The sequence below is a fragment of the Clytia hemisphaerica genome, unplaced genomic scaffold, assembly GCF_902728285.1.
Source record: "Clytia hemisphaerica strain Z4C2 unplaced genomic scaffold, Clytia hemisphaerica genome assembly, whole genome shotgun sequence".
Taxonomy (NCBI): Eukaryota; Metazoa; Cnidaria; class Hydrozoa; order Leptothecata; family Clytiidae; genus Clytia; species Clytia hemisphaerica.
The window spans coordinates 325,468-341,361 of NW_027104443.1; the positions used below are offsets into that span (position 1 = coordinate 325,468).

Here is a 15,894-nt window from a genome sequence, read left to right on the forward strand (position 1 = left end):
TAAAAATCCATAAGTGAATCCCTGAGAATGAGTGCTATTGGCTAACTCACCCGAGTTCGCTCTCGCACGGTACGTAAGCGCTCGGCCGCCCACAAAAAGCTTTAATGGAGTGATCCAATTTAATTCAATCGCAATGAAACTCATCGAACATATCGTAATCGAACAAAACCGAAGATCAATCGAATGTAATTGGTTCTGATAACACCCATGATTCATTTCGACCGTGAAATGGCCTATCAATCGATCCAATCTAACCTTATTCAAACGCATCGAATATTACACTGGAATCGCTGGAATCGGCCGTTTGATTGAGCTTCAATCACGTTCGACAATCGATTCGCAATTATTTGATCGCGTTCTATTACACGTTCGATTGTTTCGTTTGCGATTTTCGTCCGAAGTTGTTCGATTGACACCGTCTGGATTTAAGCTCTTGGCAAAATTTCCTAAAATACTTTCAAACATTATAAATCACAATGTCCATGGGGTAAAGATTACGTGTCCATGGGGTAAATATTGAGTGTCCACGGGGTAAAGATTATGTGTCCATGGGGTAAATATTGAGTGTCCACGGGGTAAAGATTACGTGTCCATGGGGTAAATATTGAGTGTCCATGGGGTAAAGATTGAGTGTCCATGGGGTAAAGATTGAATGTCCATGGGGTAAAGATTGAATGTCCATGGGGTAAATATTGAGTGTCCATGGGGTAAATATTGAGTGTCCACGGGGTAAAGATTGAATGTCCATGGGGTAAATATTGAGTGTCCATGGGGTAAATATTGAGTGTCCATGGGGTAAAGATTGAATGCCCAAGGGGTGACTGTCCAGGGGTTGAAACTAAAGAGTATCCAGGGCATTTATTTGTGTGGGTAGTGTTAATCAAGTGATAGTTTGAAGGACTCAATTATTTGAAGGAAAAAATAATTTATGTCTCTTTAAAGGCCAAGAGGGGTTGAGGATGTCTTGTCCATGGGGGGAGATACCGTTGTCCAGGGGGCAAAAATTTAGTATTTTCCATAGGGTAAACAGCATTGTCCAGGGGGCTAGATATAACATGTCCATGGGTAAAAATGCAAATGTCCATGGGGTAAATTTGCACTTTGTCCATGGGGTGAGCAAAAAAAACAATATATCCTCCACCCCCCATGTACGGATTTTTTCTGGAAGAGCCCATTATAAGAAAAACTCTGATAACATCAAAGAAAACAAAAAAGAACATTATAAGAAGAACTCTGAAAACATCAAAGAAAACAAAAAAGAACATTATGAAAAAAATTCAGAAAACATCAAAGAAAACAGAAAAGAACATTATCAAAAAAATTCAGAAACTATTAAAGAAAAAAACAGAAAGTATCAAAAAGACAAAAAAGATAGTGACAAAAAAGATTCTGATAGGGATAAAAGAATATCAAAATTTAAAGAACAAATTAAAGAAGGTCCTCTCTACATCTGTGTTTCTTGTCACCGTTGCCTTTACAGAAGAGCGGTCATGCCATTTAAAGAAGAAAAGTACAATAAAAGTGGATTTGATCCAAAGTGTAGTCCTATTCCTAGTTTTTCTGATAATCAATTATATATTTGTAAAACTTGTGATAAAAAGCTTTTGAAACAAGAAATTCCGTGTCAGAGTGTAAGTAACAAACTTGAGTTGTATGATATGCCAGATCATTTACAAAACATTAACAAGATGGAACGTGCGGTTATATCACAGCGTATTTTGTTTGCAAAAATCAAGATCATGCCAAAAGGACAATTTCCTAAAATCAAGGGTATTGTGTGCAATATTCCAATTGAAACTGAAGAGGTCTGTAATGTGTTACCAAGAACACTTGATGAGAGCAATGTTATTTTCATGAAGTTGAAACGCAAATTGTGTTACAATGGTCATGTATTATCTGAGGCTGTCAGACCTGACATTGTTTTTTCTATTTTGAATCACCTAAAAAGTGTCAACCCATTATATGAACATGTTAATGTGCAAGATATTTTAACAGAGAATGCTTTCAACATAAGATTTGTGGATGACAAAGATATTGATTTTTCCACTATTGGTCGTGAACAATCCCAAACATCTGCAGAAGTTATTTTAAGATTTATTGATGATAGCAATGTCAAGCAAATTCATAACTTTGAGGAAAAAGATGAGTTTGAAAATGAGGATCCAATGGATCAGCATCGGTTGACTTGTGTTGAAACAACTTTGATTTCGAAATGCCCTCATGCAATTGTTGATGACGAAAATATCGTAGTGGCTCCAGGTGAAGGAAAAGCTCCTTTGAATGTTTTGAAAGATGACAAAGTGGAAGTATTGGCCTTTCCTGATTTATTCCCAACTGGAAAATTTGGCTTATCAGAATACAGAGATGTTAAACTCACTCATACAAAATATTTCAATCAACGTCTCTTAAATTACACACAGCGATTTGCATCTGATTCTGATTACCTCTTTTTGCTAACTTTGTTTCACAAAAACTAATTTGCGTAATCAAATGAATGTGGCAATGCGTAAAGTTTCAGGGAGAAATATCAGTGCAGGTATGCTAAGTAGCAATTTCAAAGAAAATGTGAAAAACTTTGTAGTTAATGAGGAAGCTTACACTTTCATGAATAGTGTCAAAGGTTCTGCTGCTTATTGGAAAAATATGTTATCTGATGTGTTAGCTATGGTCAAACAACTTGGGATTCCTTCATTTTTCATGACACTGTCCTGTGCTGACTTGAGGTGGAACGAATTGCCCTACATAATTTCTAGGCTAAACGGACAAGAGCTATCTGACGAGGAGATAATCGCATTGCCATATTTTGAAAGATGTGAGCTTCTGAATAGTAATCCAGTTCTTTTAGTAAGGCACTTTCAATATCGCGTTGAAGTTTTCTATAAAGAGATTGTTATTAAAGGGCCATTAGGAAAAGTGAAATTCCATGTAATTAGAATAGAATTCCAGTTCAGAGGTTCTCCCCATGCACACTGTCTCTTATGGGTTGAAAATATGCCAGTCTTAACACTAGAGAGTATTGAAGAATATACACAATTTTTGGATTCTGCTATCTCTGCCAATATACCCACTGAACCATCTAGGTTGAAAGAACTTGTTGAGCAGTATCAGGTTCACCGCCATTCGAAAACATGTCAAAAGTATGGAAATAAAGAATGTCGTTTTGGATTCGGTAAATTTTTCACCCACAGAACAATAATCGCAAAACCATTACCTCCAGATACACCTGATAAGGATCAAATTCAATTGAAGCAAAAAGAAATATTTTCAAAAGTTAAAAATTATATTGATGAATTTTTAAATCCTCAAAAAAGAAACTTTTTGTACCCTGAAAGACCAAACTATGAAAATATTCCAAATATTGACGAAGTTCTTGAGTCTCTAGATATTTCGCTTACTGATTATGAAGTTGCGTTATCAATATCCACAGATGAAAATGACTTTCAGGTTCACCTTAAAAGAAATACAAATTCTTGTTTTGTAAACAACTATTTTGAAGAGGGACTCTTGGCATGGCAAGCCAATATCGATCTCCAACCAGTGTTTAATCATTACAAAGCAGTGCAATATATGTGTGCATACTTTTCAAAAAATGAACCTTCCAGCTCAAATGCAATGAAGGAGGCTTTAGCAGAGTGTAAAGAACTTGAAAAAGATAAGTTTGAAACAATGCAAAAGTTAGCTCAAGCATACAGTGATAACAGAGAATGTTCTGTTCAAGAAGCTGTCTATCAGTTGATGCCTGAACTTTGGTTACGCAAAGGATACCCTCAGGTCATGTTTGTAAATACTAATTTACCAGAGGAGCGTTTTCATATGTTCAAGTCTGAGGAGGAATTGGCTGAGCTTCCTGAGGATAGTGAAGATGTTTTCAAGAAAAACATACTGGATAGATATATTGATCGACCCAATAGAACTTTTTCAAACGGAAAATACAGAGAAATTGATAGTTTATGTTATGCACAATTTTGCAGCAACTTTGAACTTGATAAAAAAATTGATTATGCAGAACTTATAAATGACAGTCAGCCTAATGTGCTTGATGACACTGTTGTTGAAGAAAACCATGTTGAAAACCCGCTTCCTAAGAAAATTCCCCTAATGAATTCTAAAGAATGTATGAGATGTCGTAAAGTGAGAAAAGTTCTCCGAACATACACACCAAATCGTCATTTATACCCAGAGAAGTATGCTCATCACCTCATGATGTTGTTTTATCCCTTTCGCAAAGAAGAAGATCTCAAATTAGACGGCTCATATATGCTGAAATTGTCCAGTCCTGATGTTTTAGAAAAAGTCAATAGAAACAGAGAAATTTTTGAGCCAAACTCCGAGTTGGTTGAAAGTGCCTTACAAAACTATCGGAGTGATTTATTAACAAATCAGAACGCTTTCGCCCAACAAGAGAATGACGAAGTATTTAATCTGCTAAATGAGGAGTTAGATAACAATACCGATATTGAGGAAGAACTGCATATTGATGATGAAGCTATGGCCAATTTAGCTCCAGCTGCTGTTCATAGTACAACTTTTTCAGAGGAAGAATTGAGGTTGAACATTGAGTCTTTGAACGAAAAGCAACGAGAAATCTTTGATGTTGTCTATATGTCAATTAAACGATATGTACAGAACAAGAATTTAGAATCTCCGGAAGAAATTGAACCACTTCGTATCTTTTTAACTGCAGCTGGTGGATGTGGAAAAAGTTATCTTCTCAAATGTCTGTATGATGTTTTAAACAAGCTTCTTTGTCGTAAAGGTGACGCATCTAAAGCCAAAATCTTGCGATTGGCACCAACCGGTGTTGCTGCAATCAATATTGATGGTACAACAATACATACTGGTCTGGGTCTATCCCGTCACGGTTTTCTACCACTAAGTGATAAACAAAGAACTAATTTTCGTCTCAAACTTCAAGACATTAGCGTGATTTTCATTGACGAAGTATCCATGGTGAGTCCACAGACTTTACTGCAAATTCACCAACGCCTTTGTGAAATATTTGGGACATCTGACCGTATACCGTTTGCCAATAAGACAGTTATTGTTAGTGGTGATCTATATCAGTTACCTCCTGTTTTTGGCGGCCCAGTGTTTGCGTTGAACGGATTTGTGATAAATTTATTAAAACTTTGGCGCCAATTTAAATTTGCTGAGCTTAATGAGGTTATGCGCCAACAGGGTGACAATACATTTGTAAATTTGCTGAACAACATTAGAATAGGAATCATAACAGAAGAAGATGAAAGAATCTTGAGATCCAAATTTATTTCACAAGATGATCCAAATTACCCATGGGATGCTTTGCATTTATTTGCAGAAAACAGCATGGTGAAAGCTCACAATGACAAAATGATTGAAACATTGTCAACACCTATTATCAATATTTTTGCCATTGAACAATACCCTCGTGGACTTACAGAAAGTAAAATTCAGGAAATTAGAAACAAAAAATACACAGATACTGGAGGTATAACTTATCAACTTACTCTAAGAGTCGGTGCTCGAGTTTTGTTGACTACAAATCTGGACATAAACGATAGACTTGTAAATGGGCAACTTGGCACAGTTAAGCACATTAAAGTTTTGAATGGTAAATGTGAAAAAATATATGTCCTTTTTGATGATGTTAAAGCTGGAAATGAAAAAATGAAAAGTGATGACTTTGCACGCCGCAATGGTTATGTTCCAATTGAAAGAACTGAAGCTAAATTTGGTACCTCCAAAAGAAAAGAAATGGTAACAGTAGTCTGGACACAATTTCCTCTTATTCTAGCATATGCTTGTACTGTGCATAAAGTGCAAGGGTTGACCCTTCAAAAGATTGTTGTCAGTTTTCAGCTGCATAGGCAAAACCAATTTAAACCAGGTCAAATGTATGTTGCATTGAGTCGTGTTACTTCCCTCAACGGCTTATTTCTTATTGGTGATTATTCATCTTCGGCTATCAAATCTAGTAAACTTGCTGATGAAGAGTATGAAAGACTTCGGTGTGAAGAAAATATTTTGGAACCACTCAATTCATTCCCCCCCTCAGAAGAGAATCTGGTTTTGACTTTTCTAAATATCAGATCGCTCAGAGGAAAATCTGCTTCACTAAAGCACCATAAAGAAGTTTATGATTCTGACGTTGTTTTCTTTGCAGAGACTCAAATCAATTGTGATTCAAATATTGAAGAAGTGGAATACAACATGAAACCTTTTACAATGATCTTTAACAATGATACAGACAAATTTAAAAGCTTGGCGATTGGATACAAAGAATCTATCTCTATTCTGGAACACGAGCATGTATCTGGGTTTTCTTATTTAAAACTTAAGAAAAATACATACTGTGACAGGACTTTCAACATTCTTTTACTCTACCGCAGTCATCAAGAAACACTGACCTCTTTTTTTTCTAGTCTACACACAGTGCTATCTGAGTTACCAGATATCGATATTATTTTTGGCGATTTTAATATTGACCTGCTGAAAGAAAGTGAAGAAAAACGAAATCTATTATACTGCCTTCAAGATTTCAATCCACTCGTAGATTTTCCAACACATGTAGATGGAGGTGCCATTGATCATATTTTCCTCAATAGCTCCCTTAATGATGCCTTGGTGGATGGTCTTAAATTTTGCACATGCCTTTCAGATCACGATGTTTTGAAAATTGAAATTTTTGATAGTTTTATGTTTTATTAATAGAAAACAGGGATTCAGATTTCCAATTTATGATACAATAGGGATGGGTGGGGGATGGGAGTCAAGGGACTCCTTTTAACGCAGTAGGCTTTTAAATGGCACAAGTTTGGGTATCTTCAAGAGTTTCAAGCTAGGACTTAAAAATACAGTCACTGACAACTTAGATATTTCAGTAGCTGCAAACTTATGCCATATAGAATCCTATCTAAACTTTCATCGTTAGGCACAAACCTCAAAGATTAAGGCAGTTTATTTTTGTATAATGAATGAAAGTGACATATAATGGTCATTTTGATCATTCATATAAAAATAAAGAGTTCTTTTATTACCATACAGTGAAATCTATGTTTAAATATTCTCAACTAAAGGCTTGTCGCTTGTCTTATTTAGCTGCTTAAATTTTGAGATATTTTCCAAGAATATAAGGGGCTTTGTGATAGGTCATACATGAATTAAAAAGATATGTTTTATTTGAATGAATTTATAAGATGCTAAAATTAGTATTTAGTTAATATTTTTGTAGAGTTTGTCTTTTGTTATACTGAATTTTAATAGGAATAGAAATCACTTGTGAGAAGAAAGGCCTGAGACTTCACTCTTTTGAAATTTTGTTAACATTAAATTTTCTTTTGATGCTAATAAAATTCAGTCCTGGTAAAACGGACTAAACAATATTGTTCAATGTTTCGAAAAGCATTTCTTGATTATGTGTTTCTTTCCTTTATTAATGAAGCATTTATTACAGTCGATAAGATTTTTTAAGAATTTTTTTTAGAATTTTTAAATTATTGAAATAAACTTGTGTTATTTTATTATTCTAGTTTTGTATTATTTCTTTGTTTACTGATTTGATTTTTTCATTTAGAATGTCTTATTTTAGTCAAAACTTATATTCTGAAACCTACTGTAAAAATATAAATGAATTGATACTTTTCATGCACCACAGAATGATAATGAACAATGATTAAAAATGATATTTAACTTTAATAGAACAATAAATAAATATGGACAAAAGTGATATTATTGTTGGTGTTTGTCATGGTGAATTTGGATCAAATATATTTCAAAGTCGTCATTCGGTATGATGTCACCCTCGACAGAAACGTATGAATAATACCTTGTCAATTATAAATCATGTTTTGGATATTGAATTGCATTATAATCGTGAGTATAACAAAATTTAACTATTCAATTTCTAGTCATCTTTTTTCACTATGAAGAAATTGGAAAAATGGTTTTGAAAATTTCATAAGGGTATAAGGTTCCTTATTGTTCCGAACATACATCTTGAAATTTCTGTCTGTCACTTTGGATAAATTATATATATTAAATCTTAGCTTAGTTGGGAGAGTAATCGCCCGCCAAGCGAGAGGTCGTAAGTTCAATCCCCACTCGATTCGTTACCTTTGAGAGAATTGGGAAGTACATTAGTGCGGAATCTATCGACTCTCATAAATGTTTATTTTCTTTTATCAAAAATCCTCTAATTTCATTGTTTTTTTCATTTTAAGCTTTACACTTGGATGCACATTCATTTGTCACGAAAACTCAGCAAAGTCGAATACATATTGCACGTTTATTAATCTTCACGAATCGTTATTCATTCTTCATGATAAACATGCTGCATAAAGTTAAAAACAAATATCAAAATAAAGGTCGGATCTTGATCAAAATGTTGGGAAAAATGCTTGTCATACTGCTTTACATTTCTCCCAATAACGATGTATCCTGTATCCTGTTAACGATATATCCTGTATCCTGATTATGACGTATCCTATTTATGCAGTACCCTGTTTACACTATATCCCACTAACGTTGTATGCTATTTACGTTTTATCATGTTACGTTCTATCCTGTTTGCAATGTTTCATGTTACGTTTCTGGTTTTAGTATCACTGGTGAATGTTCTCATGATTTTACCTTTGAATTTGATTGTACTTTTGGATTAACGGAATTGTATGTTTTGTGGATGATTCAATGTTTATTATCAGACACTATTTTGCATGGAGAATAATGGACATAAATTTTCACAAAATGATATGATTGTGTAAAGTTTTATTTCGGAAAAATAGAAGTGGTGCATATTTTTTGTTTTTATGGGAATAAAGAAATGAGAACTGATTAGAAACCTTTCATTACTTATTTTTTCGAATGGTTACATTTTTGTTAGAACTTGACTTTTGAAAATATTATATATTTATTATAATAGCTGTTCAAAAAATGCTTGAACTAAGAAATAACAAAAAATACCATTGAAAATACATTTAGATTATTTGCTTCCTTTGTGATAGCTATTGAATTGATCAAGGAAACTTGTATAGCAAATTGAGTTAATTTTTGGGGAAATTTTGGAAAATCTTTTTGGAATTTTTTCAAGCTTTTTTTAAGGCATTCTCGCTATTTGAGACTTTTGCGGAGGAAATATTTATCCGCATCTTTGCGGCTCTTGTTAGTTTATTAATTAATTTATTGTTAGCTTAGTTTGGTTCCTTCCTCTTGGCGGTATGATCTGGTGGTCCTTTTGCGGGAGGTTAGGAACCTTTAGTTTTGTACTATTTGTTCGTGTTACCTATACTATAGATAAAAAAAAAGGATCCAAGAAAACGCGAGAATGTTTTACAGCAAGGCCAAGGGCTACCACTTTGACAATAGAAGTAGTAGAGAAGTAGTGAAGTGAGTGGCAGCGGCGAAAAAAGCCCCAAACCACTTAAACCAACGTTTCTAGTGGATTTAAGAAGTTCTGCGCACCATGGTTGGGATAAAAAAATATTGGAAATCAGACCCTATAGATTGGCTAAAATAGGCATAATATCATCTACGGCAATCTTTAATCAGATTCAAAAATTTGCACTTTTGTCTTAAACAAAATCGACGATATTAAAAGACTGGATTTTTTCTTTATCTGTTAAAGATCAGTGAAATGAATATCCAGTGAAAATATCAATATTCTACTCCTTCACAAACAGGATAATCTCGATTCCAATTTTAAAGGAACTCACATGGTATGTGGCAGGATTTCGAGAGATCTAAAATCAAACGTTTCCAAAATTACACGATTCTGAAAAGTCTTCGGTAAAACCATGGTAAAACATATTTTTCTGTTCAAATTTTTCACAAAAGGGCTCCATGGACCCGAAAAATGGAGTCGTTTTAAAACACAGTACTTATTACAAAAGTTAATTTATCGGGGAAATTGATTTTTATATCAATCGCTGAATTGTAAAATTCACACCATTACGTCTTAAAAGTCCCAATTTGACAGTCATGCCACTAATTTTCACGCTATCGATCAATAATATTTTTCAAAAATATACAGGTTGCTAAATTAAAGTCTGAAGACAAATCAAGCTTTTACTCGAAATTATTACGTGCTTGTTACATGATATTTATTTCCGATTGGTTTTAATTTATTGACACTAATAAAGTTATGAGATGTAAGTTGTAAAGCAAGTTACATATGAATTAAATCTTTGAGGGCTGTCAATCCACCATCGAAATATCAGATACCTATTACTTTGAATAAACGCCCCGGGCGTTTATGGGGCGTTTATTAAATAGTTTTTAAATGGGGTCACTTTAATAAATAAAATTTGAAATTTTCTTTGCCTTTTCATTATTTTCAGCTTAAAGAGATGTCATTTCATTCAGGGATGTAGAAATTGGTCAAAATTAGTTTGAATACCAAAAGGATACAATTATCAACATGTATCTAAATTCCCTTCAAATCATTCTTCATTATACAGCTACCTGTTTCAAATAAACGCTCCTTCTAGGGTGAGTGAGCCGTTTATTTTAGGGGAGGTTTATTGAAAAATTTTCCTCTAAGGAGGGGCGTTAATTCGAGGGGGCGTTTAAAAGAAGGGGAGGCTTTATTCGAATTGATACGATAAGACAGATAATGAATTTACTATAATAGAGACAATCACTCAGTTGACCGATCGATCGCTGATTTAGTCCAGAAAATGATGGTAAAACAAAGTCAAGAATTTCGAAAATATAGTCTTTAAAAATGTAGCTTTATATATAATAATAGTCTATCAATGTATAAAAATTTCTATATGAAAATACTATGCGGGAAAGTAAAAATAAACTTTTTAATAATCGTATAAAAGAGCCGTAGAAAATTCTACAATTCTAACAAGTTTGTTCGTTGTGATTTGTGAAATTAACCAAAAATTTTGATTTTGAAGGCCATAATTTAAGAATTTCGACAAAGTTCTTTGAAAATAAACACATAAACCTAAAATCTGTCCGTTTTTCCCCTATTCTATTGTCTTAGCACGGTGTAAGTGTAAGTTGTTTCTGGATTTTCAATAAAATAAATCTATGACGCATCATAGCACACATAGTAGTAGGCACCGGTGTAACGAAAAATAAGTACTCCCTGGAAAAAAGTACTCCCGGAGTACATTTTTCCCAGGAAAAACATACTCCCCAGTACATTTTTCCTAGGAAATTGATACCCCCTCTAGGAAATTTGTACCCCCAGTAAGGGAGTACTCCCCAGTACAAATTTCCTAGGAAATAAGTACCCCTAGGAGTACCTATCTCCTAGGAAATTTGTACTGGGGAGTACTTATCTCCTGGGAAATAAGTACTGAGGAGTACTTTTTTCGGGGAGTACTTATTTCCTGTGACACCGGTTAAAAGTCTGTATCCAAAACTCCATCAACAAAGCCAAGTCAAAAAGCAAATGTAGATTTTCAAAGGTCAGTTTGCTTACTATTCAATCTTAATTTTCCAATAAAGTCATTTTTGAAGGATCCAAAATACAAGATGTTATGATCGTTAGGATCTTCATAAACTTCCGAAATATGCGTTATGACCGAACCATCGGGATCGTGATAACTCTTAATGATATCGCCGTAGTAATCAAGCTTAATCATCAACCCGTATTTCTTGATTAGACCGTGGAACGTCTCTTTAGGGAGAAGCTGCAAATGAGAAAACAAAATGGCATATTGAAATATATTTTGGATAGAGGTTTTAAACTTTACGCCAAAAACAACACTTGCCTCATTTTGAAATGATTACTGAGATATCTATCACCTTATAAAGGAATAGAGTGGTCTCGACGACGCTATTTATTAAAGAAGGTCGGTTATTGAAGATACCACAGAGACTTGATGAAAATATCAAATTTTTCTCATACCTTAGCGATAGCTGATTTCAGGTTAGGATAAGGTCCAACCGAATCCAAGAACGAGAACGGCCATTTTCTGATAGATGGCAAGGCTACCCAATAACCACCATCTTTAGAAGGGCGGATATTATCAGGCGCCCCTGGAAGATTGTCGGAGAAGAGATCATAAATTCCTTTTCTTGAGCCTTTCAAAAATAACCTAGAATGAGAGTAAAGAGTAATAAGTCAATGCTTGGCTGTTTATTTCTGCAATACATACAAAGTACCTTTTCTGACCAACACTCCTTGTAAAAACTACGGACCACCCACTTTGGAAGGATTTTCAGAGTGAATTTATCAATAAGATCAGAACTTTCATGATGAATGCAACTAAAATCAACCCTTTCTCAGTGCCCAAGTGGGTCTAATTAACCCCAGTTGAATTATTTAAATTTCATTGTAGTAAGGAATAGAGTAAAAGAGATAGTAAACTCCTCAAACTCGAGAATAGATACACGCTTTTTCTTTTATAAGAATAACTTCTATAAGAATATCAGGGTGAGATTTCGGGTTTAAAACAATAGGCCTATTGTTTAGAACAATAGAAAAATAAGAATAATGCTCACCCTCAACCAAAGTACACTATTCTTATAAAAAAAAGCGTGTATCCCTTAGCTACCTCAGTGCAAAGAATATTGAAAATAGTTCTATTTGATATTTTCAGGGTAAATTAAAACAAAAAAGTCCAAGAATAAAAAATACCTCATAATTCGACTAGCTGTGGTTTCACATACTACAACAAATTCCTCATCGGGGGATAACGCAATTCCATTCGGAAAAAACAACCCATCCATCAGTACTTCACTTTGTTTTGTCTCTATATCATAACTAATTAAACGCCCTTGACCACCGCCCTCCAAGATCATGTATGGAAAATCACGCCTCTGCCATTTCCAACTCGAGTCTGTAAAATAGACTTTATTGCTACTGGAGATGGTTAAGTGGTTGACAAATTTGAATGGAACATCGTTGACTCCTTTGGCAGCAGAAATTAATGTTGTAAGTTCCCCAGCTTTTAAGTTGTATTTTAGTAAACCAATGTAAGCGTCACAAATAATGAGATTTTCCTGGTCACGATCAAATTGTAAACCTAAAGGTCGTCCACATTTGTCCTCTGCTGTTATATTGCCTGAAATAAATACAAGGAATGGAATTGGAGACAAAGTCCAGTTTAGAAGATGTTTTATTGTAAATGACTATGAAACATAAACATAAGATAACAGCATGAATGAATATAGAGCTTTCTTATGTTTTGTAACAGAGAAGCCAGTAAACACCCCTGTGTCACAGACCCGCTGGAACTTTAGCTTCACTGGAAAATCGTACTAAAATATCGTGTCCGCTGGGAAAATACCCTTGAATTTTAGCCCAACTGGGAAATTGACTTCGATTACATCCCCATTCAAGTTTCATTGTAAAATATTGCACTTCTAAACCATCCCTACAGGGTTTTTTAAACTTGGAACAATAGAATCTTTATCCCCATTGGGATTACGATGGAAAATCCCCACTGTTGGAAAAAGTTTCAGCGGGGCTGTGAGACAGGGGTGTAAGGAACGAAACACTTCTTTGGTAACAATTCAATATTAATGAAAGTTGGAAAGAATTCACCGCACTTTCGTAGAGTAGAAAATTTGTTGTCATTATAAGACCCCTACCACATTCGGGTAGATCCATTCCCGTCCGTACTAAATAGACTATTTTGCCGGACGGTAAGATCTTTATGATTCTTCCGTCGTGTAATCCTGTGTATATATTTCCTAGAAGAAAGTAAAAATGAAAAAGATAGAACAATCAATTTCGAAAATTAAAAAATAATGAAATTTCAATTTATAATACACTGCCTGGAGATTGCGTTTTAAGGGCTGATGTAATCAGCAAAACTATGGCATATTATACATTTTCTGTTAGGCCAACTATTCCTGAATCTGAAAATTTAAAAATCATAATGAAAAAATTTGATAAAGAAAAAAATGAAGACTTTTGCAAAGAAGAGTATTTCCAACCTTTGAGGACCTTATTTTCGGCGGGAAAAAACATTTTGAAAATTTTGTGTTAGATGGTGTACCTTTCTTTAACCAAACAAAAAATGGAATTTTCGGAAAATTTTTGTAAAAGCTTCTTTGTCTCGAAATCTTGAAAATTTTTCGTAGAAAAACAATCATAATTTTTGATACAACAATTTTTCCGAAAAATTCAAATAGTTAAATTCTTTGCGGACAATTTAAAAAAAGTTTGAAACAAAAAGGTTAATCACCCATTAAAACTTAAAACTTAGCACTTTTTGATGAAGAGTGTAATATAACATTTTATAAACGTCTTCAAAACGTCTATAAAGTTCATAACGTCATTTTTGTAACTAAATTCTTAAGTACTCTTGGCAGGATAAGTTACCTAACAACTTTTAAAGTCAGTTTTTTGTTAAAAGTGTCAAGGAACCCAAAACAAGCCCTTAAGCAATACTTTACTCCGACTTTCTTTCATTGCCAACGACACTTACCATCTCTGTCCACTTGAATGGATTCTGGTCCATTGAGTTCTCCTGGTAATATTTTGATGACCTGCTGCAATGCATTGTTTGGTTGTAAGATGCCATTAAAGTAGGGCAGGTCTTGACTCCTAAAGAAAAATAAACAAACTGATAGATTAAATAAGATTAAATATGAAAATTTTTTTGTCATGAGAACTATCGAAACGTGCTAACCGCACCGGCTCAACTTCAGTATCTTTAAAGTCTTCGACAGTTCAATTGTATATTTTTACTTCATTTTTTGTCAAAAGAATGTTCGAGATAAAATCAAAACAATCAATTCCAGTTCGCATATAAGTACCCTTCCCAACGGCTGACGTGATAGCCGTTAGATCGTATAAAATTAAACAAAATTGGCGTGGATTTTAAGTCTGCTGGTTGAGCTTCCTATAACGTCGTTTCAAAGTTCTTCTTTAAACGTGATCTGGCTGATTGGAACGTTGGATAAATGTAATATGGACAATATCCTGATGTTTTTTAAGTGGAGAAGCCCCCCCCCCGGGGGGGGGTACTAGGGCAAGATGGGTTATGGGGATGCTCCGCTGGTCAGGGACCTTTTTTAACCTCTACGAGTCCCAGGTAGGGTCGCAAAAACACCAAAATAGAAAAATCAGTCCCTCGTAGGGTGCCTATTTTTGGAAAATTTGGGGAAAAAGTAGAAAATTTGAGAACATTTTGGAATTTCATTCCCATTCAGGGTCACTTTTTTCGCAAATTTCGAGTCCCACGTAGGGTCTATTTTTCGAACCTCAGCGGAGCACTCCCGTCGGTCGACAAGGTTAGTACCCCCCCCCCCCGGGGGACAAGCAATTACTTACTTTATAGGGACAGGTTTAATAGGCGAAGGAGTGACAAATAAATAGAAAACCAACAATCCAACGATCGCACCCACCACTTGAAATACTATCATGTACGCTGACCTAAATAAAGGAAAAAATAAAAAATTCAGTACAGTGACATTAAATTTCAAATATATTCCAATGGACCAAAGAGCGCTGATCACAGGGAACTCCCTTTACTTGTCAGAATCAGAAAATGATGACTGCACTACTTTTACCACCCAGGGTAAGGTTTTCCTGGTGAAGGATGGATACTGAAATATGTGAGACGAAAAAATAAAGAAAGGCATAATTTGGGGGAAATTGAGGACCCTTGAGACTTTTCTTCCGAAAATTAGAAACTTACATCCCCGCGAATTACCAGTCATATCTCCCAGATAGCAGAATTTATCTCTTTTATAACAGTGCCCCCTACTTCATCTATTTGAGATTTTTCAGATTTTCTCTTTTTCCTTATCATCTTTTCGTTTTTAACCCTTAGGGAAGTGAAACTAGATTCTAAATTTCAAAAAGGCACCCTTGAACTTTGGATCCATCTACTAAAGCATAATCAGTGGTATGAGGTAATATACAAAACATGGACAAGGAATTTTAATCCCAATTAAGTTTTTAATAAGTATCATTGATATTGGTATTGATATTGGCTGTATTGAAAA

At 34.5% G+C, this 15,894-nt stretch overlaps 2 protein-coding genes across 2 annotated transcripts in view; one reads left to right on the plus strand and one right to left on the minus strand.

Annotated features, from left to right (window-relative positions):
• The first annotated feature begins 2,454 nt into the window (after window positions 1–2,454).
• Window positions 2,455–8,249, plus strand: LOC136821007 (uncharacterized). The gene is made up of 2 exons (XM_067077241.1): window positions 2,455–7,851; window positions 8,199–8,249. The coding sequence occupies exon 1, from the start codon at window positions 2,491–2,493 to the stop codon at window positions 6,685–6,687; it is 4,197 nt and encodes a 1,398-aa protein (XP_066933342.1). The 5' UTR covers window positions 2,455–2,490; the 3' UTR covers window positions 6,688–7,851; window positions 8,199–8,249.
• A 3,046-nt stretch (window positions 8,250–11,295) lies between these two features.
• Window positions 11,296–15,894, minus strand: part of LOC136820992 (adipocyte plasma membrane-associated protein-like) — a 39,630-nt gene continuing 35,031 nt past the window's right edge. Inside the window, exons 2-7 of the mRNA XM_067077225.1 lie at window positions 15,218–15,319; window positions 14,370–14,488; window positions 13,528–13,629; window positions 12,572–12,998; window positions 11,840–12,029; window positions 11,296–11,621 (exon numbers count right to left, since the gene is read on the minus strand). Of these exons, the coding sequence (XP_066933326.1) occupies window positions 11,391–11,621; window positions 11,840–12,029; window positions 12,572–12,998; window positions 13,528–13,629; window positions 14,370–14,488; window positions 15,218–15,319 (1,171 nt within the window). The 3' untranslated portion in view covers window positions 11,296–11,390. The remainder of the gene's footprint in view (window positions 11,622–11,839; window positions 12,030–12,571; window positions 12,999–13,527; window positions 13,630–14,369; window positions 14,489–15,217; window positions 15,320–15,894) is intronic.

Coding starts and splice junctions, on each gene's coding strand:
- LOC136821007 (XM_067077241.1), top strand. CDS start 2,491: ATGAATGTGGCAATGCGTAAAGTTTCAGGGAGAAATATCAGTGCAGGT.